This window comes from Salvelinus fontinalis, chromosome 4 (genome assembly GCF_029448725.1).
Source record: "Salvelinus fontinalis isolate EN_2023a chromosome 4, ASM2944872v1, whole genome shotgun sequence".
In the NCBI taxonomy this organism is placed as follows: Eukaryota; Metazoa; Chordata; class Actinopteri; order Salmoniformes; family Salmonidae; genus Salvelinus; species Salvelinus fontinalis.
The window spans coordinates 20,813,086-20,839,762 of record NC_074668.1 but is presented as its reverse complement, the minus strand read 5'-3'; the positions used below and the strand labels follow the sequence as shown (position 1 = coordinate 20,839,762).

The 26,677-nt window shown below is 41.7% G+C and overlaps 1 protein-coding gene across 5 annotated transcripts in view; it reads left to right on the top strand.

Moving 5' to 3' along the window:
* Positions 1-26,677, top strand: part of LOC129853307 (voltage-dependent N-type calcium channel subunit alpha-1B-like) — a 193,199-nt gene that overhangs the window by 148,816 nt on the left and 17,706 nt on the right. For all 5 annotated transcript variants that reach the window (XM_055919204.1, XM_055919202.1, XM_055919201.1 and 2 more), the window contains 13 exons: positions 2,328-3,080; positions 3,290-3,483; positions 3,717-3,843; positions 6,763-6,892; positions 7,361-7,420; positions 14,518-14,624; positions 19,499-19,595; positions 19,732-19,892; positions 20,313-20,450; positions 23,716-23,917; positions 24,742-24,906; positions 25,162-25,272; positions 25,409-25,492. In XM_055919204.1, the coding sequence (XP_055775179.1) occupies positions 2,328-3,080; positions 3,290-3,483; positions 3,717-3,843; positions 6,763-6,892; positions 7,361-7,420; positions 14,518-14,624; positions 19,499-19,595; positions 19,732-19,892; positions 20,313-20,450; positions 23,716-23,917; positions 24,742-24,906; positions 25,162-25,272; positions 25,409-25,492 (2,329 nt within the window). The remainder of the gene's footprint in view (positions 1-2,327; positions 3,081-3,289; positions 3,484-3,716; positions 3,844-6,762; positions 6,893-7,360; positions 7,421-14,517; positions 14,625-19,498; positions 19,596-19,731; positions 19,893-20,312; positions 20,451-23,715; positions 23,918-24,741; positions 24,907-25,161; positions 25,273-25,408; positions 25,493-26,677) is intronic.

Sequence of the window (26,677 nt, the reverse complement as noted above, 5' to 3'; positions counted from 1 at the left end):
ACATTATTGAAGCAGGATGGAAACAAAATCTTGTCCCGCTTCTTTATTTTGCCCTACATAAGCATGTATCATTTCCTCCTTATAGTATACCGTACACTATACTGTAAATTCACTCAAATAATCCCCTGCCTCCTCTCCATTCACCCCAAGTCAGAGACCTCATAGTTTAGAGCTATACTCTGTTGTCAGGTAAGTAATGGAGGAAAGATTGCAGCCCTGGGGTTGAAAATGACCACTAGGCTAGAACAAGTAGACATGATAGTATACAGTTGAAGTTGGAAGTTTACATACACTTAGGTTTGAGTAATTAAATTTCGTTTTTTAACCACTCCACACATTTCTTGTTAACAAACTATAGTTTTGGCAAGTCAGTTAGAACATCTACTTTGTGCATGACACAAGTCATTTTTCCAACAATTGTTTACAGACCGATTATTTCACTTATAATTCACTGTATCACAATTCCAGTGTGTCAGAAGTTTACATACACCAAGTTGACTGTGCCTTTAAACAGCTTGGAAAATTCCAGAAAATTATGTCATGGCTTTAGAAGCTTCTGATAGGCTAATTGACATCATTTGAGTCAATTGGAGGTATATCTGTGGATGTATTTCAAGGCCTACCTTCAAACTCAGTGCCTCTTGGGAAAATCAAAAGAAATCAGCCAAGACCTCAGAAAAAAATTGTAGACCTCCACAAGTCTGGTTCATCCTTGGGAGCAATTTGCAAATGCCTGAAGGTACCACGCTCATCTGTACAAACAATGGTACGCAAGTATAAACACCATGGGGACCACGCAGCCGTCATACCGCTCAGGAAGGAGACGCGTTCTGTCTCCTAGAGATTACCGTACTTTGGTGCGAAAAGTGCAAATCAATCCCAGAACAACAGCAAAGGCCCTTGTGAAGATGCTGGAGGAAACCGGTACAAAAATATCTATATCCACAGTAAAACGAGTCCTATATCGACATACCCTGAAAAGTCGCTCAGTTAGGAAGAAGCCACCGCTCCAAAACTGCCATAAAAAAGTTAGACTACGGTTTGCAACTGCACATGGGGACAAAGATCATACTTTTTGGAGAAATGTCCTCTGGTCTGATGAAACAAAAATAGAAATGTTTGGCCATAATGACCATTGTTATGTTTGGAGGAAAAATGGAGAGGCTTGTCCTGCCTCATGACACCATCCCAACAGTGAAGTATGGGGGTGGCAGCATCATGTTGTGGGGGTGCTTTGCTGCAGGAGGGACTGGTGCACTTCACAAAATAGATGGCATCATGAGGCAGGAAAATTATGTGGATATATTGAAGCAACATCTCAAGACATCAGTCAGGAAGTTAAAGCTTGGGCAAATGGTTCTTCCAAATGGACAATGACCCTAAGCAAACATCCAAAGTTGCGGCAAAATGGCTTAAGGACAACAAAGTCAAGGTATTGGAGTGTCCATCACAAAGCCCTGACCTCAATCTTATAGAACATTTGAGGGCAGAACTGAAAAAGTGTGTGTGAGCAAGAAGGCCTACAACCTGACTCAGTTACACCAGCTCTGTCTGGAGGAATGGGACAAAATTCACCCAACTTATTGTAGAAAGCTTGTGGAAGGCTACCCGAAACATTTGACCCAAGTTAAACAATTTGAAGGCAATGCTACCAAATACAAATTGAGTGTATGTAAACTTCTGACCCACTGGGAATGTGATGAAATAAATAAAAGCTTAAATAAATCTTTCTCTCTACTATTATTCTGACATGTCACATTCTTAAAATAAAGTGGTGATCCTAACTGACCTAAGACAATTTTTACTAGGATTAAATGTCAGAAATTGTGAAAAACTGAGTTTAAATGTATTTGGCTAAGGTGTATGTAAACATCTGACTTCAACTGTATATAGTTTTCATGCTGTTGTAGGAAAGTTAATTCTGTTTCATACACAGCAAAGAAAGTAATGTTTGATGTATTGGAATACGTGTGGTAGGAAGACTACTGATTTAGAATGCATGTGTTCAACCATTTCAAAATACTCTAAAGACACGCAAATGAAGCATGTCAGAGCATGGCCTTGGTCTACCATAAAGGCTTTCTTTTTACCTGTGATAATGGAGTGGGAACGGACTGTTTTGCTGAGAAGAAACCTCCATTGTACTTGCATACTGTGTATAATTCAGCATGCAGGAGTTTTATGTCTTCTGATATGTGTTGTATTCCATAATTCTGTTTTTATCCTTCTCTTCAAATACATGTAACTCATGCAGTAAAGGAGAGTTTTTCAGTGACCCTATTAAAGGTGAACCACCCTGTCCCTCTGCTCTGTCTCTCCACCTGCAGTAAGGAGCAGCAGAAGTCTCTGAAGATGATGTCAGTGTGGGAGCAGCGCACCACTCAGCTGAGGAGACACAACCTGCGGGCCAGCAGTGAGGCCCTGTACAGCGAGCTGGACCCTGAGGAGAGGCTACGCATGTCCTCCGCCCTGCACATCCGCCCTGACATGAAGACCCACCTGGACCGGCCCCTGGTCGTGGAGCCCCACGACGGCCCCGGCCCCATGGGCCACCTCAAGCCCCGGACCCCTGAGGAGACAGATAACCCTGGGGACCCGGCCGGCCCCCAGCCACGTAGGCGCCACCGGGACAAGGAGAGACGCATCGACGAGGCCAATGAGAATGGAGATCCAGGCAAAGAGGGTAGGCACCATGTCCATCACAGTCACAGCAAGGACCCCAACGGGACTCGGAGTAAGGAGGGGAAGAGTGAGAGGTCGCACAGCCGAGAGGGTGGCAGGAGGCACCACCACCAGACCTCAGTGGACGAGGGAGGTGGAGGGGGAACTGGGACGGGAGAGAGAGAGCACCGCCACCACCACTCCTACAGACAGGCCAGAGAGGGTAACGGCACTGTCAACAGCGGACGTAAGGATGAGCGCAGGTCACGCCACAAAGATGGCCGCTCAGGAGAGAGATGCTCCAGGGGAGAGAACGGGGCCAATGGGGAGAGGAGGAGACAGAAGACCCACAGTTACAGGGGCCAGTCCACACTGAAGGGAGAGGAGCACAGCGAGAGGGAGAGGGGGAAGAGCCACAGGTAAGACTGTCTCAGTCCCTGGCTCTCTCTCTCTTACGTCTCCAGATGACTTCTGCATGACTATATTGGTTAACTAGTGCAAATCTATATGGTACATCATTTTGCAATGATGAAAGCATATCCCATAATGTTATTTTAGAGGAACAGATGTCTACTTAGTACCAGAGATCAATGAGTTGTGCTCTATGGTCATTTCCTCTGTTTCCCAGGGACAGATATGTGGAGTCTGAGGGCGACTCCATGGCCACTAGCACCCAGCAGGACCCTGGAGATCAGAGGTGGGGCACAGAGATACCTGAGGACTCAGACAACCAGAGGAACGTCAGACGGACAGGACGGACGGCCATCCACATCCCCCCTGTCACCATCACCTCCCCGCCTGGGGAAACCCCCCTTCTCCCCAGTCAGTACCAACCTTAACCCTAACACTCATCTCCCAGTCAGTACCAACCTTAACCCTAACACTCATCCCTAGTTAGTACCAGCCTTAACCCTAACACTCATCCCCAGTCAGTACCAACCTTAACCCTAACACTCATCCCCAGTCAGTTTCGTAAATCTATTTTCACTCGAGTACTGTTAGTTCAGTGTCCTGTGTTGCTGAGGTGTATCTAAAGCTTTGTATGTGTGTCCCAGTGAACAGTATAGACTGTGAGACCATGCCTATGAACGAGGAGAAGAAGACCCTGGAGGCGTTGACTCGGACCGGACCCAGACCCATCCTCCCCTACAGCTCCATGTTTGTGTTTGGCCAGACCAACATGTGAGTGGGCCACGTGGCGTGGGCAGCTCTATACTATATGCTACACAACTCATACCATTCAAACCACACACACTCTGCCTTTCATGTAGTCCGTGGCTGCATGAGAACATTGTCACATGGTCCCACTTTTAACTCCTGTTAACATTATAGTGCATATCTTAAATGCAATTGACTAGCACTTTCCTTTAAATCCACACACTCACTCAAATGTCCATCTTTGTAGATTTCCTGTAAACCTTTGCATAAACCTACGAGCAATTAACAGCAAACTGTGATAGCCTGTCTATATGCAGCCAGCCATTGTGTTAGCCTGTTGTTATAGTGTTGACAATCATTCACTATCATTCATATGTCATCATATCATCACTGTATATTATCAAATCAATTCTCTATGTGTAATTTAATTACGCAATTTAATCTAATCATGTAACTTTAATTAACTAGGAAGTCGGGGCACCACGGGAATATGTTGTTTATAGAGTTTCAATTTCCCAAATATAACTCTTCAGATATTTTCATGTCTTATCGATTACAGTCACTTATTAATGTATTATTACCTCATCAGTCATATTCTGAATGTCTCAAACACTTGGATATCTGCTCGAACCCTAGCCTAGATCATGAATCAGCAAGATACAAATTGGCTTAATTAGTTATGTACTAACTAACTTAATCATTCACAGAATTACATAAACACACAAGGTGGTACATTGGTTACTGACATGATAGAAAGTCCCTAGTGGGCTAAGCCGGTATGACGGCTTGGTAGACAAGGAAAGGGGGGTGGGGACACTCAAGAGCGGGAAACTCAGAGAGGATAACGACACTCATAGAAATTGCTAATACTTTGAACATGAACAACCGCTCATTCGAAAAGATATTGCAATTTACAATTTTTGGCTGTCCCTCTCCGCGATCGCCAGTCCGTTTGCTGGATAATCAGTCTACAGGAAGCCTCTGGTTTGTCCACCAGAGATCAGAGTCCATCGGAGTTGTAGGTTGTTATAATGGATACTTCAGAGTCCCATTCAGAAATGTTCTTAGATTGGATGCTTTTACCAGACTAAAGTATTTAAACAGCTGGAGCCTGAATAATTGTTCTTTAGTTTGTAGATATCTTAGCCATTTCAATGTGGGGACCTCGTCCCTGTGTTTTTGACCCTTGTAGAGTTGCCAACCATTTCAACGGGTAGCTACCGCTTCATGTTTTCTGATCTTGTCCTTTGATAGAGTTGTAGTTCACCCGGCATGTTTTGGTCTCTAGAGTGATAGCCATTCCAACATGGGGACCTCGTCTCGGCATTATCTTGACTCTAGTTTGTATTGCCAACCATTTCAACATGTAGTGACAGCGCCATATTTTCTGGTCTAATGTAAATTTTGTCACGGGTGGTTTTATACTCTGTGGAAGAAGGGGGCTTTCCATGATGCCAATGTAAATGTATGTACTCACGGGGGCGTGGCCACTGACTAGTTAAACTTCATAGGAAAACCCATACTCTCATTTAGAAGGCTAACACCACATTTCATCTTTTCACAAATAGTTTCATATGTAATCATATATGTTTCACAACATTTAGATGTAAACCCCATAATTGAGAAGTGTACACAACCAAAGACACAGTAATGTGTGTTTCCTGTCTTTCGAGAGGTCACCAAATGAAAAAACTCGACATGATTGTCCCTTGAGTGTCCACGGACCAGTTCAACTGCTTGGAATACAGAAATACTGTTCAGTTATTCAAACTTTTGATGTCCTAGTGTGTCTCTGTGTTCCAGAGTTTACATTCCAATCTCAAACACTACAGAGCATAGAGGCAGCGTATTTTACGACCACCATAAAGTGGTCCTCTCCACCCTCCCTCTGCGAGAGAGAGAGGGCGCTGTAGAGTGGACCCACTGCAACCTGATCCTTCAGATCTTCACAGGAGAGTTATGACACTGTCTATATGCAGCCAGCCACTGTGATAGCCTGTCTATATGCAGCCAGCCACTGTGATAGCCTGTCTATATGCAGCCAGCCACTGTGATAGCCTGTCTATATGCAACCAGCCAGTGTGATAGCCTGTCTATATGCAACCAGCCAGTATGATAGCCTGTCTATATGCAACCAGCCACTGTGATAGCCTGTCTATATGCAACCAGCCACTGTGATAGCCTGTCTATATGCAACCAGACAGTGTGATAGCCTGTCTATATGCAGCCAGCCACTGTGATAGCCTGTCTATATGCAACCAGCCAGTGTGATAGCCTGTCTATATGCAACCAGCCACTGTGATAGCCTGTCTATATGCAGCCAGCCACTGTGATAGCCTGTCTATATGCAACTAGCCAGTGTGATAGCCTGTCTATATGCAACCAGCCACTGTGATAGCCTGTCTATATGCAACCAGCCAGTATGATAGCCTGTCTATATGCAGCCAGCCACTGTGATAGCCTGTCTATATGCAACCAGCCAGTGTGATAGCCTGTCTATATGCAACCAGCCAGTGTGATAGCCTGTCTATATGAAACCAGCCAGTGTGATAGCCTGTCTATATGCAACCAGCCACTGTGATAGCCTGTCTATATGCAACCAGCCAGTGTGATAGCCTGTCTATATGCAACCAGCCAGTGTGATAGCCTGTCTATATGCAACCAGCCAGTGTGATAGCCTGTCTATATGCAACCAGCCAGTGTGATAGCCTGTCTATATGCAACCAGCCACTGTGATAGCCTGTCTATATGCAGCCAGCCACTGTGATAGCCTGTCTATATGCAACCAGCCAGTGTGATAGCCTGTCTATATGCAACCAGCCAGTGTGATAGCCTGTCTATATGCAACCAGCCATTACTAGGAACAGTGTTTACATTAGATGATGTCTCACAGGTTAGCTGTGTATATATTTCTCTCTCTCTCTTTCTCTCCATCTTTTCCAGGGTGCGGCGTCTGTGTCATTACATTGTGAGCCTGCAGTACTTTGAGATGTGTATCCTGGTAGTGATATCTATGAGTAGCATTGCATTGGCTGCTGAGGACCCTGTCCAGGCCAACGCTCCACGCAACAATGTGAGTCTACACACACACACACACCACACACAGGCAGACATGCCAGACACACACACGTCCCCTCAATCTGGCAGCCATAGTCCGTACATCTACATGTACACCAGAGGGATGGACAACTTTGATGGGGGTGGTGGCCACAAAAGAACGGGCCCTTTTGCTGACAAGTGCTAATTGAGTGACTGTCAGTGACTGACATAACGAGATAAAAACTGCTGATGCACAACATTTTGGGGAAATTGATCTGTGGGCTGCCAGTTGCCCATCCCTGATTTATATCTACACTGTCATGACATCTCCGATGACTCAGTCAGAAAAATAATGACAGGTGTGACAACAAAGTTCATCCAAATCGATCTGTAAGCAAGGAAAGGACCAGACAGCTGTTCAAATGAGCTGGAGGAATAATTCATTTTGCATGGCCTTTTAGCTGTGTTTTTTTATTGCTAATGCACTCACTCTCCTGTTCAGGTGCTCAAGTATCTGGACTATGTCTTTACGGGAGTTTTCACATTTGAGATGGTGATTAAGGTAAGAGCTTGGATAGCATGTGATGTTTACTACATGCTAAATGACTGAACAAAAATAACATGTTTTCAGATCATTTTGGCAGCTGTCTTAGTCTTCCACTATATTAGACTAGGATTGATTTCTTTGTTTTTCACTCAGTTACTCCTATAGTTATATTGGCCTCATGCCACATCCCATGTTTAATTAAATGCATTACTAAGTGAGAGCTCTTTAATAATAATAATGTATTACTTTTCTATAGCACTTATCATAGAATCTCAAAGTGCTTCCAGAGCAAAAAAAACAAAGAAGCAATATATCATGTCAGGTCAAGCAATATATCATGACAGGTCAACCAATAGAAGCCAAGTCTTTGACATCCAAAGATGGAGAGGGTCAGTTCATTGCTTGAGTGAAGGGAGCTGGACAGATGAAAGTAGATGATGATGATGGAGTCTGCTGATGATCTTGTACAGGGCAAGTCTGGGAACCACCCTGAGTCTTATAACCACTGGACTTCTCCTCTTCCACTCTGTGTAGCAGACACTTGGGTGATGTCTCAGAAGCTTTGGGCGCCAGAAAGCTCACCATACAAAGTTCAGAATAGTAGCCAGTTGTCCTCACTATGAGCCCTTGGCCTTAGCACTGCTGTATTCCTCTGTCTCCCCATTCCTCTCATGCTTCAGGCGACTCCTCAAATTATGTTCTCAAAAGATCTGGAATTGGCAGCCAGGTGAAACAGATGTCCAGATGATTTTTTTTAGCTAGTGTTGTGACTTTACTTTCATTAATCTAATGGCTGTTATTTATTTAATCCACTAACTATGTTGAATTGTAACTCAATTAAATGAATGATGTAACAATGAACTCATTAGGATTTAGGGCACCACGGAAGAAAGTTGTTTAACGAGTTACCGTCTCCCGAACTCGAGAAGATAGATAACCTGTCTAGGATGAGGGTGCCGCTAGCGGCACTCCCCCCCCACCCCCACTGAAAAACCAGTGCCGCGAAATTCAAAAAAAAATTTTTTTTTAAATATTTAACTTTCACACATTAAAGTCCAATACAGCTAATGAAAGACACAGATCTTGTGAATCCAGCCAACATGTCCGATTTTTAAAATGTTTTACAGGGAAGACACAATATGTAAAGATGTACATCTATTACCTAAAAACACATTAGCATAATCCACCATCTTTTATTTGTCCACCAACACCAGTAGCTATCACCAATTCGGCTAAACTAAGATATTTATAGCCCCTAACCAAGAAAAAAACTCATCAGATGACAGTCTGATAACATATTTATGGTATGGGATAGGTTTTGTTAGAAAAAAGTGCATATTTCAGGTAGATGGCATAGGTTACAATTGCACCCACCGTCACAAATGGACTAGAATAACTACATAGAGCAACGTGTTTACCTACTTACTAATCATCAAACATTTCGTAAAAATACACAGCATACACTAATCGAAAGACACAGATCCTGTGAATACAGACAATATTTCAGATTTTCTAAGTGTCTTACAGCGAAAACACAATAAATCGTTATATTAGCATAGCACATAGCACATAGCAGCCCAGCATTGATTCTAGCCAAAGTGAGCAATAACGTCAACATCGCCAAAATATATTAATTTTTTCACTAACCTTCTCAGAATTCTTCAGATGACACTCCTGTAACATCATATTACACAATCCATATAGAGTTTGATCGAAAATGTTTATATTTAGCCACCAAAATCATGGTTAGACAATGTGAAATGTAGCCCAGCTGGTGAGAAAATGTCCGTGCGCCATATTAGACAGTGATCTACTCTTATACATAAATACTCATAAACGTGACTAAAAAATATAGGGTGGACAGGGATTGATAGACAATTTAATTCTTAATACAATCGCGGAATTACATTTTTTAAATTATCCTTACTTTTCAATACAGTTTGCGCCAAGCGAAGCTACGTCAAAAAACATGGCGTCCTAAGCCACTAACATTTTTCGACAGAAACACGATTTATCATAATAAAAATGTCCTACTTTGAGCTGTTCTTCCATCAGTATCTTGGGCAAAGGATCCTTTCTTGGGTCTAATCGTCTTTTGGTGGAAAGCTGTCCTCTTGCCATGTGGAAATGCCAACTGCGTTCGGGATGAACTGGAAGCGTGCCCAGCAATTCACAGCGTTTCAGAAATAAATGTCCCAAAATCGCACTAAACGGATATAAATTGCTATAAAACGCTTTAAATTAACTACCTTATGATGTTTTTAACTCCCATAACGAGTAGAAACATGACCAGAGTAATATTACTCCCTCCACTAATGCTTGGAACAGGTGCGGGTCGGTGTCCTCTAGGCGCATGACGCAGCTCCAAAAGAGTGACTAGCCTCAGGGTTTTTTAATTTGTAGTGCCTGTGAACGCGCAATCGACCCCATTCAAATCGTCATCACGTAAAGGCATCCAGGGGAAGACGTAAGCAGTGTCCGTATACTCATAGCAATAACTGTGACCTTTTAACTGACTCCAGATCAGGGGCCAACATTTCTGAAATCTGACTCCATGTCAGGGAAATTGCTGTAGAATGGGTTCTGTTCCACTTAGAGACACAATTTCAACTCCTATAGAAACTATAGACTGTTTTCTATCCAATAATAATAATAATATGCATATTGTACGATCAAGAATTTTGTGGGAAGCCGTTTCAAAAATTACACGATTAGCATAAATAGTGACAACAGCGCCCCCATCCTCAACAGGATAAGTTATATGTTGATAAGTCACTTATTAATCATGACCTCATATCAGTCTCATTCTGAACAGTTGTAACCTTATTGGATCTGCACAAATTGGTTTAATTATTATTTACTAGCTAACTAAATAATAACACAGAATACACATACACACTTACATGAGACAAAGGTCCCGAGGGGACTGACAAGATATGCCGGCTTATTACACAGAGATGGAGAAGGGGGTGCGGAAAGTAGAGAGCGAGAGAAAAAGGGACATTTATCGTGGATACATTCTAGGACTGTCTTCACATTAATCATATACCTTGCACACAAACCGCCGCCCGTTTGGAAAAAATAAATAATGAATCTATTTACGAGTTGAATGCCGTTCATTCATCGCTTATCTCGGTCGGAACCAAGCCCTCTCGGAAAGTTGTTTCGGTGAGCCTTTCCTGTGGGCCACTTGTACATGCTCTGATTGTCCACTAGAGAACACAATGTCCGGTCTCCAATGGGCTGTTTCCAAAGAACAGCTACTTAGCCGTTCAGTTTTCTTCTCCTCTTCCTCGGGTAGATAGTCAAAGTTCCAAACCACTTTACACGCGTAGCTGCAGACTGGCAATGTCCTTGTCTCGTAAGTTAATTTTCTTCACCTCGTCTTGAGAGTTTGAGTTTCTAACCATTTCAACGTGTGTACAACAGTCTCACGTCTTTCTGGTCTGATATGTTAATTCTTAGCCAGTCCTCAGCACTCTGGTCGAAAAGGGCAGTTTCATGACACGCTTTTCTGACCTCACTTGGGGCATAGCTACTTAACCTGTCTGGCTCCGGCGTTCCGCTAGCGGAACTCCTCCCACATTCCACTGAAAAGGCAGAGCGCGAAATTCAAAATATATTTTTTTGAAATATTTAACTTTCACACATTAACTTCTACTTCATCACAATCCCAGATCCGGGAGCACCCCCATCAGTAAAAAAGCTGACTAGCATAGCCTAGCATAGCGTCACAAGTAAATACTAGCATCTAAATATCATTAAATCACAAGTCCAAGACACCAGATGAAAGATACACATCTTGTGAATCCGGCCATCATTTTTCAACATCATGATTTTTAAAATGTTTTACAGGGAAGACACAATATGTAAATCTATTAGCTAACCACGATAGCAAAAGACACAACTTTTTTTTTCCACCATTTTTTTCCTGCATAGGTAGCTATCACAATTTCGACCAAATAAAGATATAAATAGCCACTAACCAAGAAACAACTTCATCAGATGACAGTCTGATAACATATTTATTGTATAGCATATGTTTTGTTAGAAAAATGTGCATATTTCAGGTATAAATCATAGTTTACCATTGCAGCCACCATCACAACTCTCACCAAAGCAACTAAAATAACTACAGAGACCAACGTGAATTACCTAAATACTCATCATAAATCATTTATGAAAAATACACAGCGTACAGCAAATGAAAGACAAAGATCTTGTGAATCCAGCCAATATTTCAGATTTTTTAAGTGTTTTACAGCGAAAACACCACATATATTTATGTTAGCTCACCACCAAATACAAAAAGGACAGACATTTTTCACAGCACAGGTAGCATGCACAAAGCCAACCTAACTAACCAAGAACCAACCAAACTGACCAAGAAACAACTTCATCGGATGACAGTCTTATAACATGTTATACAGTAAATCTATGTTTTGTTCGAAAAATGTGCATATTTGAGGTATAAATCAGTTTTACATTGCAGCTACCATCACAGCTACCGTTAGAAATAGAACCGAAGCAGCCAGAGTAATTACCAACGTCGAATACCTAAATACTCATCATAAAACATTTCTGAAAAATCGATGGTGTACAGCAAATTAAAGACAAACATCTTGTGAATCCAGACAATATTTCAGATTTTTTAAGTGTTTTACAGCGAAAACACAATATAGCATTATATTAGCTTACTACAATAGCCTACCACACTACCGCATTCATTCTTTAAGGCACGTTAGCGATAGCAATAGGCATGTTAGCGATAGGGAATAAACCAGCAAAATATATTAATTTTCACTAACCTTCATAAACCTTCATCAGATGACAGTCCTATAACATCAGGTTATACATACACTTATGTTTTGCTCGAAAATGTGCATATTTAGAGCTGAAATCAGCGGTTATACATTGTGCTAACGTAGCATCTTTTTCCCAGAATGTGCGGATATTTTTATGACACTCCAACTATTCTGACCAAATAACTATTCATAAACATTACTAGAAAATACATGTTGTATAGGAAATGACAGATACACTAGTTCTTAATGCAATCGCCGTGTTAGAATTCTAAAAATAACTTCATTACGATATGCAGTTTACGTTATGGCGAGAGCGTGCCTAAAACCTGGCCGCAAACGACTATTTCACATGTTCGACAGATATATGAAATAGCATCATAAAATGGGTCCTACTTTTGCTGATCTTTCATCAGAATGTTGTACAAGGGGTCCTTTGTCGGGAACAATCGTTGTTTGGATTTAGAATGTCCTCTTCTCCAGTCAATTAGCACGGAAAGCTAGCAAAGTGGCGCTAAGCTCTCCTTCCTGAACAAAGGCACAGAACGCAACACGCCTAACGTCCCGAATAAATTTCAATAATCTAATAAAACTATATTGAAAAAACATACTTTACGAGGAAATTGTCACATGTATCAAATAAAATCAAAGCCGGAGATATTAGTCGTCCATAACGACAGCTTATCAGAAGGCAAATCCAGGTCCCTTCACGCGCTCTCCAGAAAACAGGAAACTGGTGACACGTCATGCCGAGAGCTTTTATTCGACACCAGATCAAGTTACACACTCCATTTCTTCTCTCACTGCCTGTCGACATCTAGTGGAAGACGTATGAAGTGCATCTATACTAATAAATATCAAGGACATTAATAGGCAGGCCCTAGAACAGTGCATCGATTTCAGATTTTCCACTTCCTGACAGGAAGTTTGCTGCAAAAGGAGTTCTGTTTTACTCACAGATATAATTCAAACGGTTTTAGAAACTAGAGAGTGTTTTCTATCCAATAGTTATAATAATATGCATATTGTACGAGCAAGAATTGAGTACGAGGCCGTTTAAATTGGGCACGATTTTCCCCCAAAGTGAAAACAGCGCCCTCTGTCCTCAACAGGTTGATGTGCAAAGGACATCAAAAACGATTATCTCATTAGAAAACCAAAATCACATTCCTATCTTAACAAAAATAGTTTAATCATTCTTCAAATTCTATTCACATCAGGTTGGATGAAAACTTGACAGCTGAAGCGGGTTTCCTTCCTTAGATACAGTATTTGGTTCATACAATATGACATTAGTTTTCTACATCTACCCACTGACCATTTCCCACATTCGGAGGTTAGAAATATTTTTGGACGTTAGAGTTTTGGGCTGGCAGACAAAGACATTCCTTTGGTTGATACTAATTAGCCAAGAGAGTCCTCTGCTGCATACAATTTATGACCGGGCGTGAGGTGTCACAAAGCCCCCACATCAATCTCTCCTCCCCTCTGCGGGTGAGAGGGGTCTGATAGAAGTTGATTAATTGAAAACCTGATCTTTGGACCCTCACAGTCATGACACTAGCTAGTCAAGCCAAAAAGTGTTAACCAGTCAGTCTACTTGCAAATCCGTGGCTCAAAAACTCCAGATATATGCAATAAAAACGTGATGTTATAAAAAAAATTAAAATATAAAAATTATATATATATATTTGAAACACCAAAAAATACATTAAATATGTACAGATTTAGAGAAGCTCTGTGCTTAGGCTGCTACTAGGGCACCATGTCAACTGGTTGATGAAAGGGGCAGTGCAGTTAAAAACATGATTTTCTCATTTGTTAAATTATATTTCCACACAAGGAGGTCGAAATAACACTCTGAAATTGTGAAAATTATGGTAATGCCCTTTCTTTTTTTATGCCTGGAATTTCATCCTGTTCAGGTGGGATTCAACTTTTAGCCCACATCATGATGTCAAAATGTGATCTGATTATAGTAGACCAATGACTGTTCATCTGGGCAAGGGAGTGGGTTCTAGACTATCCTATGAGCCAGTCAGAGCTGTGTATGTAAATATCTTCAAATGTGTTTCCTGAAGCCCACATGATCAGACTGAGCATTTCAACGGACAAAGAGGTTCGGTGAAATAAATGATAAAATATCTATTAACACACACAGTGATTTATTAGACATACAGTTATGATTTAAAAAGAAAATGACAAAGACTGCATGGGAGCTTTATTTTAATACATTTGGTGTAGGACTATGCGAGGTTCCGCCGCTCTCAGTGTACTGTAGCATCTAACCCTGCTCTCTGATTGGTCCAGATGGTTGACCTGGGCCTTCTGCTCCATCCTGGTTCTTACTTCAGAGATCTTTGGAACATTCTGGACTTCATTGTGGTCAGTGGAGCACTGGTGGCATTTGCATTTTCGTAAGTTTAATATTTTCTTACTAACATTCATAATCCCCTCCCATTTAAAAAAATAAATAAGAATTGCACAAGTCAAATTTGACCAAAGAAACGGATTCATTGCATTTTCCCAGACACTGGGTGTAAAATATGTAGACATGCTGTGCATGCATTTTTACATACACTATAATTAGTCTGTAATTTCCCATCAGAGAAATGACTCATCATGAAATTCCTTGCATCAGTACAATACAGTAGAATATGTACCCCTGAATAATGATGTCTGTTACCTCTTACTGCTGCAATATTGTATTCATTATTGGCTCAGTTTTCTGTCCAACTGTTATTGTTATGAGAATAGGGCCATTCAGTTGAAACACTATGTTTAGTCCTGTATGCCTGCTAATGCTGCTGCTGCCTGGGGTATTGACTGAACCTACCATTAGTTCCATAAAAACACAATTGGAGAATAGGAATACATAATGTCCTAGTCGTTTATATGCTGATAGAGCAACCGGTTGGGGTGTTTTGCAGTAGTATGGGTTGTAATTGCGTTAAATTCACCTCCACAAAATGCTATATTTCATGCTGTGTGTGTGTGTGTGTGTGTGTGTGTGTGTGTGTGTGTGTGTGTGTGTGTGTGTGTGTGTGTGTGTGTGTGTGTGTGTGTGTGTGTGTGTGTGTGTGTGTGTGTGTGTGTGTGTGTGTGTGTGTACATGTGTGTGTACCTGTGTGTGTGTGTACATGTGTGTGTGTGTACATGTGTTTTGTGTGCTATTGACTCAAAGTTACTCTTCTGTTTCCTTGTGGCTTGGATCTCTTGAAGGAGCTTCATGGGGTAATGCTTTCACTCTCTCTCTCTCTCCCTCATCTTGCCTGTCTCTGTGTGTGAGAGGTAACAGGGTCTATGCTTATTCCATAGGCCTGTTCTCTTCTGGGACACAATCATTTCTCTCTCTTCTGTTCATCTTTTCATAATCCACTTGTCTTCTCTCATATTCATCTGCTTGACCATAGATCATCTGTGGTGTCCATGTTCCTCTCTGCTACAGGGGGCATGTCACCTCAGTGTTCATTCTCCTTGTCCCTTATCATGACTACATATTCACCTGGACTGCATTAGACAAATACATCTGTTGCTGTGATGAGAATTATCCTTCTACTCTATAGCAGCTCATGCTTTCATTACAAAACACACATAGTTAAGCAGTGACTACTCATACAAGGTAGTAAGAAAGAAAGCCATTTTCTCTGCATGGAACTTTAGTGTCTTCAAAACTGGTGTCATCAAGGTATCTAAATTGGTGACTGCTTACTGTGACCATATAGTTCCAGCCTCCATTCCCACTCGTGTGTTTGTTTACAACACCCTCCCCTAGCCACTCTGACAGACAGCCGGCCGTGTTGATGATGGACATTATTCTCCCTGCATGTCTCGGACCTCATTCTCCATGTGATCCACTGCCTAATTGTGAATGAACCGTACCGCCACGGCCATGTGTCATCCACTACTGTACACTGTCAGGGGACTCACGGTGCTAACTGCCTGGCTCAGCTGTCGTTGTGTTGGATGCACCTCTTGACATCCATCCTGCTGCTACAAACTGTGGAGCTAGCGGCCTCGAACGCCGCTCAGGAGATGTTGCAGGATGTGTTTTAGGGGAAGTTGCTTCCTTAAATCTCTCAACAACATGGCATTGTTCTGTCTTCCTTCAGACATTCCTCATCTGTCAGGTGTCCTCTGTCCGTTAGATACTGTATGTCTGATCGTACAGAAGAAACAAACTGTTATTTGTGCAACCCAAACAACTGGCAGGAGTGTCTTCTTGGCAAATACAACTTGATTTGTGTCTGTTTCATGAACATTGCCTTGAACAATGAAAGCCATTATTCAACCCAATTATCCTTGATGAAGTGTCATTATGGCCTAAAATGCTATGTGGCATAGGGCCTTTTCTAGTTAGATCAGTTCCTCTCACTTCCACAATAGTTTCATATATTATAGGCCCATCTCCATTCATAATATTGTATTGTTTAGATTGTACCTGCTTATGCAAACATATTCAATATTTTCTTTGTGTTGGAAGTTGCCATAATTGTGCTCTGTACTTTGTGATTTTTTGCTGTTTTCCCCATCAGACCGCCACAAGGTGTGCCCAGGTGGGGAACCCCCTCTCCCCTCTACCCCTCTTTCTTCTGCTTAGACCAGGATCACGTCTCTAAACCTGTATGAGTAAAGGGTTTCCTTTACAGACAAGGAGCCTATGCCATCTCACTCTGATAGCTTTCAATATAAACCTCTCTCTCCAATCTGACTGTAACTGGAGACTCAAGTAAAACGGGCTCATAATTGATGATTGGCCTACATTCCAGCATCAACACTGGCTGTACTTGCAATTATAATCATTATGTAGACTCTTAGTATTTATTTTCACTCATTTATGCCCAAGTCAAACATTCCCAGTTAATGTAAACACACATTCATGTTTATTTTGTTAACTCTTTTCTCTAGGTGACCCACCAAGCAGAGCCCTATCAGTGCACACATTAAAACATAATACAGTCTGGTTCCACATGGACAGAGGGAGAATCTAAGACTACCGTTAGTGTAGTGGTAAAAAATAGAGTAGTGGTAAAAATAGCTGGTGCTGAGACAGAACATGATGGTTATTTTAGCTGACAGTTTTGGTTCTCCTTCCAGGGAGATGAAGTATGGTACAGACCAGCCACCTGTACCTAATAATGATGTCTTCATTAAATATTTAGCCAGCTTCTCTCATAGCTGTCACCATCCAGACCCTGCAGAAAACTCCAAACGCTCCCAATGAACCTCCCAAGTCACACGTGTTTTTCCACAAACTGATCAGGCGTTCTTTGAAAGCTATCAGAATGTCATGTGTGGTTTGTCATGTGTGGGTGTTGTGTGATCTCAAACCACAGGCTCTATTTACTGTGAAAGCATGCTGGACTAATGTGCATCAGAGCATGAACGTTGCATGCTGCTGTGGTAGAGTCGAGCTATAACAGAGCCTCTGGGAGGGAGGAACCACACCATACTACATGACCATGCTATGTTGGGAATACCAGAGTTACAGGATGGCTTTTATTCCCAGTTGAATGGGAAGTGATCTGTGTGTGTGTGTGTGTGTGTGTGTGTGTGTGTGTGTGTGTGTGTGTGTGTGTGTGTGTGTGTGTGTGTGTGTGTGTGTGTGTGTGTGTGTGTGTGTGTGTGTGTGTGTGTGTGTGTGTGTGTGTGTGTGTGTGTGTGTGTGTGTGCATGCGTTCGCGATTCCAGCTGCCAGCAAAAAGGGAGAGTGCAGGGTAGGGAAGGGGAAGATGTGGTGTGTTGGCAAATTTGTTGCTTTCCTCCTCCTGGACTGTATTGTTGGTGCATGTAAGTCATTAGAGGCCGAAGTTTTTGAGAAACACAGGTTGCGGCCAGTGACTGCTGTGTAGGATTGACTTTAACAACAGAGGAATTCACGTGGTATTTAAGAGCAGTCTCTCCAAATTTAGAAAGACAGAGATGAGATGAAGTGACATAGGTGTGGAACATTTTACCCTGTGTTATGATATAGAAGTTGACATTAATTGATGTGAAGAATCACATACTGATAATGTCTGGTTATTTATGTGTTGTTGACTGTTTATTGGGGTCATTGAAATCCCTCATTGTTTCACAAATGGGATGCTTTACCTTAAATCATTGCCATTTTGTGTACTGTACAATACATTGGGGCATGATTTTGCACCATGATTTTAGATAACATGCAATATGTTCTATCACTTCATTGTATTTCGTTTGGAGATGCATTGTGAGGCATTTGTATTGCTATTCCCACAGCTCCCCAAGGTGCTGATTCAGCAAGACATTTTCTGAGTCTGTAGGGAACATTAATGTACACGGAGAGTTAATGGGATTCTGCTCAGAATTCTTGATGTCGGTTAGGAAGATTTTCTGTTCTTCCACCCACTGTGTCTGAGAAAGTCTATTAAATCACTTGTTCCTGTATTTCCCCATCAGTCTTAATACTCTACATACTCATTGACATCCTTTCCTCTTTTCCCTCAGTCGCCTGTCTGTCTCACCATCCCAGCTAAACGACTTAGCGAGGATGTGTGTATGAAACAGCATTGGTTCCTTTAAAAATAAACACCAGTGTTTCTTTTGTATCACTGGTTAGCGGTTATTCTGCAGAAACCTGATGCACAGTCTATAGCTTGTATTTACTTGATTTATTTTCTGGTGTTATTTGCATGGAGAACTATGTGTTGAGATATAATCTTCGGAGAAGGTGTATTTCTGTGGGATAACTACTTTATCGGCATGCTAAGAATCCAGAAAGTGTCTAATTTTCTCATGTAATCCAGGATTACATGCTACGCCTATCTGAATGATTTGGAGAGGCATGATCCTATGTGAGATTACTAATCCATTCTCAGTTGGGGCTGGGTGCTTGGTTGTCACAGACAATTTACCATCCTAAGGGCATCTATAGCTTTGACAAACATATTTATACCCATGTATTATGCCTTGTATCTTTCGACCACAAATCATTCTGAATGTCTTGTATAGAATACAATGTATTTAAAGTAGTGGGAGATGGGAGGATAGTACCATCCGTTCTCCTACTAAGTATTTCCTGTCACGATTGGTCAAGACCTCTAGAGAGCATTCTTCAAACACTTTGTTTATTAGTCGAAGCCTTACGATTCATGAAACATTTAAAACCAACAGTGATTTATCAACAAGCTACTGATTTCTGTCACAAGCCTCTTTTGTAATGCAATTGTTGTTCGAGCAGTTTCTGTACACAACTATCTTCTCACAGGGTTTAGCAGTTGAGTGATGACCTTACAGGTTTGTTGTCTAACTTAGTGTTTTTCTTGTGCAGAGGGTCCAAAGGAAAGGACATCAGCACCATCAAGTCCCTTAGAGTTCTGCGAGTCTTACGGCCCCTCAAGACCATCAAGCGCCTGCCAAAGCTGAAGGTACAGTATGGACTTACACTGCACTACAGTCACACGTATTCACTGCTGTTGTCAGAACATAATCATCATTGTGTACAGTATCTAATCCAGCCCCATGTTTCTGTGTGTGTGTTTGTGTGTGTGTGCCCTCTCTCAGGCTGTGTTTGACTGTGTGGTCAACTCCCTGAAGAACGTCTTCAACATCCTCATTGTCTACATGCTCTTCATGTTCATCTTCGCTGTCATCGCTGTGCAACTGTTCAAGGGAAAGTTCTTCTACTGTTCCGATGAGTCCAAGGGACTGGAGAAGGACTGCAGGTAGCATTTTGAAATGAAACAGGAGAAGACATACAGTATGAACATCGTTGGCACCAAGGCACTGGGCCCAACAGTCTGATAGAGCAAACCATGTAATAACGGTAACAGCTCTGGGGAGGGCTCCCCCACCAGGGCAGCTGTGGTGGTGCAGCCCTGCCTGGTTCTGGCTTGCAGCTATGCCAGTGTACAATTATCTTCCCCAATAGAGAGAAGCACAGCCCAGTGCTGCTTTGAAAATGATTGCAGTAAATATGTGTTTTTGTTTGAGGATCTTATTGATTTGTCACAGGGACATGGTGTTTTGTCAGTCTATAATCAAAATAGTATCTGAGTATTTATATTTGTGTATGTGTTCATGTGTGCAGTAAGTTGTTCTCCCTCTCCCCTCCCCCTGTTTCTCTCTCTCTCTCCCCTAAACAGAGGTAATTTCCTGGACTACGATAAGGATGAGGTGGCCGCCCAGCCTCGGGTGTGGAAGAAGTACGAGTTCCACTATGACAACGTGCTGTGGGCCTTCCTCACTCTCTTCACTGTGTCCACCGGAGAGGGCTGGCCCGAGTAAGTGCACTTTCAGGGTTCCTTTTGAGTTGCTCTGTAAAGTTGAGGTCTCTGGTGGACTGGTTGCTCTCAGACAGACCGGTAGTAGAATGGGTGAACGGGCCTGGGGATATGTTCTGAGAATGTGCTGTAGCTCTCAGGCAGCTACACGGACGGACGAACGAACGGACGGACGGGCAGACAGACCAGTAGAGTAGAGGTTGACCGATTAATCGGAATGGCCGATTTTTGCAACCATCCGGTTACTAGTCCAACACTCTAACCACCTGCCTTACATTGCACTCCACGAGGAGCCTGCGTGGCAGGCTGACTACCTGTTACGCTAGGGCAGCAAGAGGCCAAGGTAAGTTGCTAGCTAGCATTAAACGTATCTTATTAAAAACAATCAATCTTAACATAATCACTAGTTAACTACACATGGTTGATGATATTACTAGTTTATTTAGCGTGTCCTGCGTTGCATATAATCGATGCGGTGCCTGTTAATTTCTCATCGAATCACAGCCTACTTCTACAAACGGGTGATGATTTAACAAGTGCATTTGCGCAAAAAACACCGTCGTTGCACCAATGTACCTAACCATAAACATCAATGCCTTTATTTAAAATCAATACACAAGTATATATTTTTAAACCTGCATATTGAGTTAATATTGCCTGCTAACATGAATTTCTTATAACTAGGGAAATTGTCACTTCTCTTGCGTTCCGTGCAAGCAGTCAGGGTATATGCAGCAGTTTGGGCCGCCTGGCTCATTGCGAACTGTGTGAAGTCCATTTATTCCTAACAAAGGCCATAATTAATTTGCCTGAATTGTACATAATTATGGCATAACATTGAAGTTTGTACAATGTAACAGCAATATTTAGACTTAGGGATGCCATTCGTTAGATAAAATACGTAACGGTTCCGTATTTCACTGAAAGAATAAACGTTTTATTTTAGAAATTATAGTTTCCGGATTTGACCATATTAATGACCTAAGGCTCGTATTTCTGTGTGTTATTATGTTATAATTAAGTCTATGATTTGATATTTGATAGAGCAGTCTGACTGAGCACCAGCAGGCTCGTAAGCATTCATTCAAACAGCACTTTTGTGCATTTGCCAGCAGCTGCTGTTTATGATTTCAAGCTTATCAACGTCCGAGATTAGGCTGGTGTAACTGATGTGAAATGGCTAGCTAGTTAGCGGTTTGTTCGCTAATAGCATTTCAAACGTCACTCGTTCTGAGACTTGGAGTAGTTGTTCCCCTTGCTCTGCAAGGACCGCGGCTTTTGTGGAGCGATGGGTAACGATGCTTTGAGGGTGGCTGTTGTCGATGTGTTCCTGGTTCGAGCCCAGGTAGGGGCGAGGAGATATACTGGTACACTGGCAATACTAAAGTGCCTCTAAGAACATCCAATAGTCAAAGGTATATGAAATACAAATCGTATAGAGAGAAATAGTCCTATAATTACTATAATAACTATAATAACTTCAACCTAAAACTTCTTACCTGGGAATATTGAAGACTCATGTTAAAAGGAACCACCAGCTTTAAAATGTTCTCATGTTCTGAGCAAGGAACTTAAACGTTAGCTTTTTTACATATTGCACTTTTACTTTCTTCTCCAACACTTTGTTTTTGCATTATTTAAACCAAATTTAACATGTTTCATCATTTATTTGAGGCTAAATTGATTTGATTGATTTGATTGATGTATTATATTAAGTTAGAATAACAGTGTTCATTCAGTATTGTTGTAATTGTCATTATTACAAATAAAAAAATAAATGTATAAAAAAATGATTGGCCGATTTAATCGGTATCGGCTTTTGTCGGTCCTTCAATAATCGGTATCGTTATCGGCGTTGAAAAATCCTAATCGGTCGACCTCTACAGTAGAGGGTGAAGAAGCCTGCCCTGGGGATATGTTCTGAGAATGTGCTGTGCTAGTCTCTGTAATTGTCTCAAATAACTCATCTATATAAGAAAAGAATTAGAACTGCATGCCAAATATTTACCATGAAAGATTCTTAAGCAAACAACCCAACCATTAATTGGGAGTCAGATGAACTACTGTTCTGTGGTTGGGGAAATGCATCCGCAAGTGAGATTAGGAGGCTGCAGATTGCCCAGAATAAAGCAGCAAGGATTGTTCTAAGGTAGAAATATGATTACTCTGTTGTGGTCATGCACAATGCTCTTGGGTGGTCATCAATCAACAAGATTATTGAGAAAAAAAACATGCTTATTTTACTTCATAATGTACATCATTTAAATGGCCAAACTTCATTCACAACAGGATTAATTTGGTAAGAGACAGACATTCAGGCAATACTAGGAATAGATTGTCCACCACCTACAGTATGTCTGATCCCGGCAGAGAAGAGAAATATGCAAAATAATATTTCGATTCAGAGCAATAAAGAAAATTAATAATTTATCTGAGCAAACCAGAAACCTATCAATATCTAAATTCAAACAATACTTTAGAGCCACTTAAATATAATAAATTGGAAGATTGTGCATGACTATGGTAGATGAAGGAACCAATCTATATTTTCAGTGTCTCAGTATTTATCTGGTCAATATGTCAGTTTGTAACAGTGTGTTTATATGTGAAAATATGATTATATTATAAATTGTATTTGAATGTTTAAGGACTTAGTCCGAATGAGGACAAAATGAGATTAAAATAAAATCAAGTGTGTCAGCTTGTCGGGTCAGCACGCCAGAGAGTGCCTTATGTGCAATTTCCAGCTTGTCCATTATTCTCCTTCTTATTCCAGCTCCTCTGTCCTCCTCAATGAAATCATTGAATTAGCTATGTTATTAAACAATCCAGTGATTTATGATATGTCAAAATGATGGACTAGTGAGTCCTTTAGGTCATGGGCCAAGTCCATTAAATAAGACTCAGTCCTCATGACCTGGAGGGCTAAGTGGCCAGGCTCTCTCTCTCTCAGCTGGATTTTTACTGTAAGGACCATCTTAACACAGCAGATGAAAATGAACCTTTGTATCAGTAACGTTGAACATTAATCACATGCCTATTACATTTTAACAAAGGCTTTTAATTGCCTATGTCCCTAATTTTAGAAATAGAACTTTAAATAGTTGAATCGTTTCCAGTTAGGTTTTAGTCATATTGTAGTTACTGTAGGAAACTTGTCGTAGCAGTTTAACCAATGCTGACTGTTGTAGCAGTTTAACCAATGCTGACTGTTGTTGTGAGTGGTTCCATATATTGACAGCATGGTTCCTGTGTTCCTCTCCAGTGTTCTGAAGCACTCTGTGGACGCTACCTTAGAGGACCAGGGTCCCAGTCCAGGCTACCGTATAGAGATCTCCATCTTCTACGTTGTCTACTTCGTGGTCTTTCCCTTCTTCTTCGTCAACATCTTTGTGGCCTTGATCATCATTACCTTCCAGGAGCAAGGGGACAAGGCCATGTCAGAGTGCAGCCTGGAGAAAAATGAGGTACAGCACGGGAGAAAACTCACTTTGAAGCAAAGCAATAACAATTCATATTTCTTCCAAGTATACTTTCTCCATTTGTGACATGTTGGTCATCAGTGCTCTGTGCAGTGCAAAGCTCACTATGCTCTTTAGATGTTACCACCCTTACATAATGCTGAGTACTCAGTGCAGGTACAGTCTTTCTCTCACTGCTGCTGCTGGTTTTTATGCTGGGTTCAGTTGTGCGTGTTGAGGCGGTGAGGCTGCAGTGGATCCTGCACTACAGATGCACTACAGCCTCCCAGGTGAGGGCCAGTGTGACAGGTCCACAATTCATTCTGGAGCCCCATCTGTGGTTCCACAGGCGGACACCAACCCAGCGAGCCATCCCCTATCCCCCTACTTCATGTCTACCAGGACCCCATTAGGCAACCACAGATAGATATACAGTATCTCCCTCCGTCCCTATTCTGAACTAACACAACAGATACGTCTCCCTGTGTCTGTTTGTATGCTAACCTAACCTGACTCGGCTAACTGGAGCCAGAGTACAGCCAGGAGGAGCTAGCCATGTATCCATCCTCTGGATTCAGACATCTCCTCTGCTCATGGCTCTGATAGAATCAGGAGTCTCTGCTTGCTCTCGTAAGATATGCGTTGTTTTCTTCACGGTATTTCCTTCTGAGTTGATGATGCAGATTCAGTGGTCCTGATGAAGGTAATGGTTGAAAGAGTGATGGATTGACAACTGGTGATTGATGCTGATGGTCATGATGATGAGGAAATGGATGGTTAATTTGAAAGGGAACATTGGACGCATGTAATTTCCGTCACATTCTTTTCAGAGGGCCTGCATTGACTTTGCCATCAACGCCAAGCCACTGACGCGTTACATGCCAGAGAACGTGCAGTCCTTCCAGTACCGGATGTGGAAGTTTGTGGTGTCACCCCCGTTTGAGTACGCCATTATGATCATGATCGCCCTGAACACCGTGGTGCTCATGATGAAGGTTGGTACAGTCCATCTCACTCACCAAAAAATACAGTAGGATATAACTATGGCCTGGAGTTTTTCCTTGTCTAATTGCGTGTTCAGGAAAAACTTCTACTCACACAGTGTTGATGTTTTAGGAGGTAAAGTAGCTATCTGCTTATTAAGTTTCTCGTTCTCTCTCTCTCTCTCTCTCTCTCTCTCTCTCTCTCTCTCTCTCTCTCTCTCACACACAATCTTTCTCAATCTCACTCCCTCACCCACCCTGCACCAGTTCCATGGAGCTCCAGACTTCTACGAAGCCATGTTGAAGCACTTCAACATCGTCTTCACTGCCCTCTTCTCTCTGGAGTGCATTCTGAAGATCATCGCCTTCGGACCACTGGTGGGTCTACTGTCCTCCTTCCTGTTTATCTGCATGCTATCAATATGGCAAAGGTTTTCAATGATTTGAAGGTTATTGAATTCATGCCCTGCATGCCTTGAGTTTGTGAGTGATATTCAATCCCTTCTCGTTTCAGAACTACCTGAAGGATGCTTGGAACGTGTTTGACTTTGTGACCGTGCTGGGAAGTATAACTGACATCGTGGTCACAGAAATCAATGTAAGCTAAGAAATCAGCAGATTTGTTTAAGACTACCAAGAAACACTCTGTGTGGCCCTGATTTATCCCACTGCAGTAAAAGGTTAATACGGCAGAGTATTGGTAGTTTAGTGACATGCAGAGACATACGACTGTATAGACAGTTTGTGTAAACAGAGTGGGCTTGACCTGTACACAGGCTCAACCCTGATGTGCTGAATAGCCATCTCAGCAAAGATGGCTTTGCTCGGGCCCAGAGGGGGAGAGAAAGAGTTTGTGAACAGAGCTACATGTTAACATTATTGATTATTCACCCTGATATGGGCTCTGGGTGAGAACGTGAGGCAGTTCAGCTGAGTGCAACAGGGAATGGGATTTGTGTGTATCATTACCATCTCCTAGTCATATTATGAGCAATTCTATGTGAATCATTCAACATGTTTCTGTCAGTCCCTGTAGTACTTTTTAATGTTCTCCTACTGTGGTGATACAATATCTTTATCTGTCCAGTATCCTACAGTATCTGTATCATTGTCCAATGCTCTGACTGATTTAAGTGTGTGTTTTGAGCTTACAGGCTTTGTCATTACTGTTTCTCTTTTTCTCTCTTTTCCTTGTTTCTCTCTCTGTCTTCCTTTCTCTCCCTCTCATCCTCTCCCTGTCGTCCTTTCTGCATTGTCCTCTTGTTGAATGTCTTCACTGATGTGTCCACCATCTGCTACGGCTAAACAACTGCTCTTATAGACAACGGTGAGTGCAGTGGTGTAAAAATACTTTAAAGTACTACTTAAGTCGTTTTTTGGGGTATCTGTACTTTACTATTTATATTTTTGACAACTTTTACTTTAACTACATTCCTAAAGAAAATTATGTACTTTTTAACCTATACATTTATCCTGACACCCAAAAGTACTCGTTACATTTTGAATGCTTAGCAGGACAGGAAATGGACAAATTCATGCACTTATCAAGAGAACATCCCTGGTCATCGCTAATGCCTCTGATCTGGTGATCTGGTGGACTCACTAAACACTTATGCATGATGTCTGAGTGTTGGAGTGGAGTGTTCCCCTGGCTATCCGTAAATAAAAAAAACTAGACAATGTGGCCATCTGGTTTGCTTAATATAGGGAATTTTAAATGATTTATACTTTTACTTTCAATACTTAAGTATATTTTAGCAATTACATTTACTTTTGATTCTTA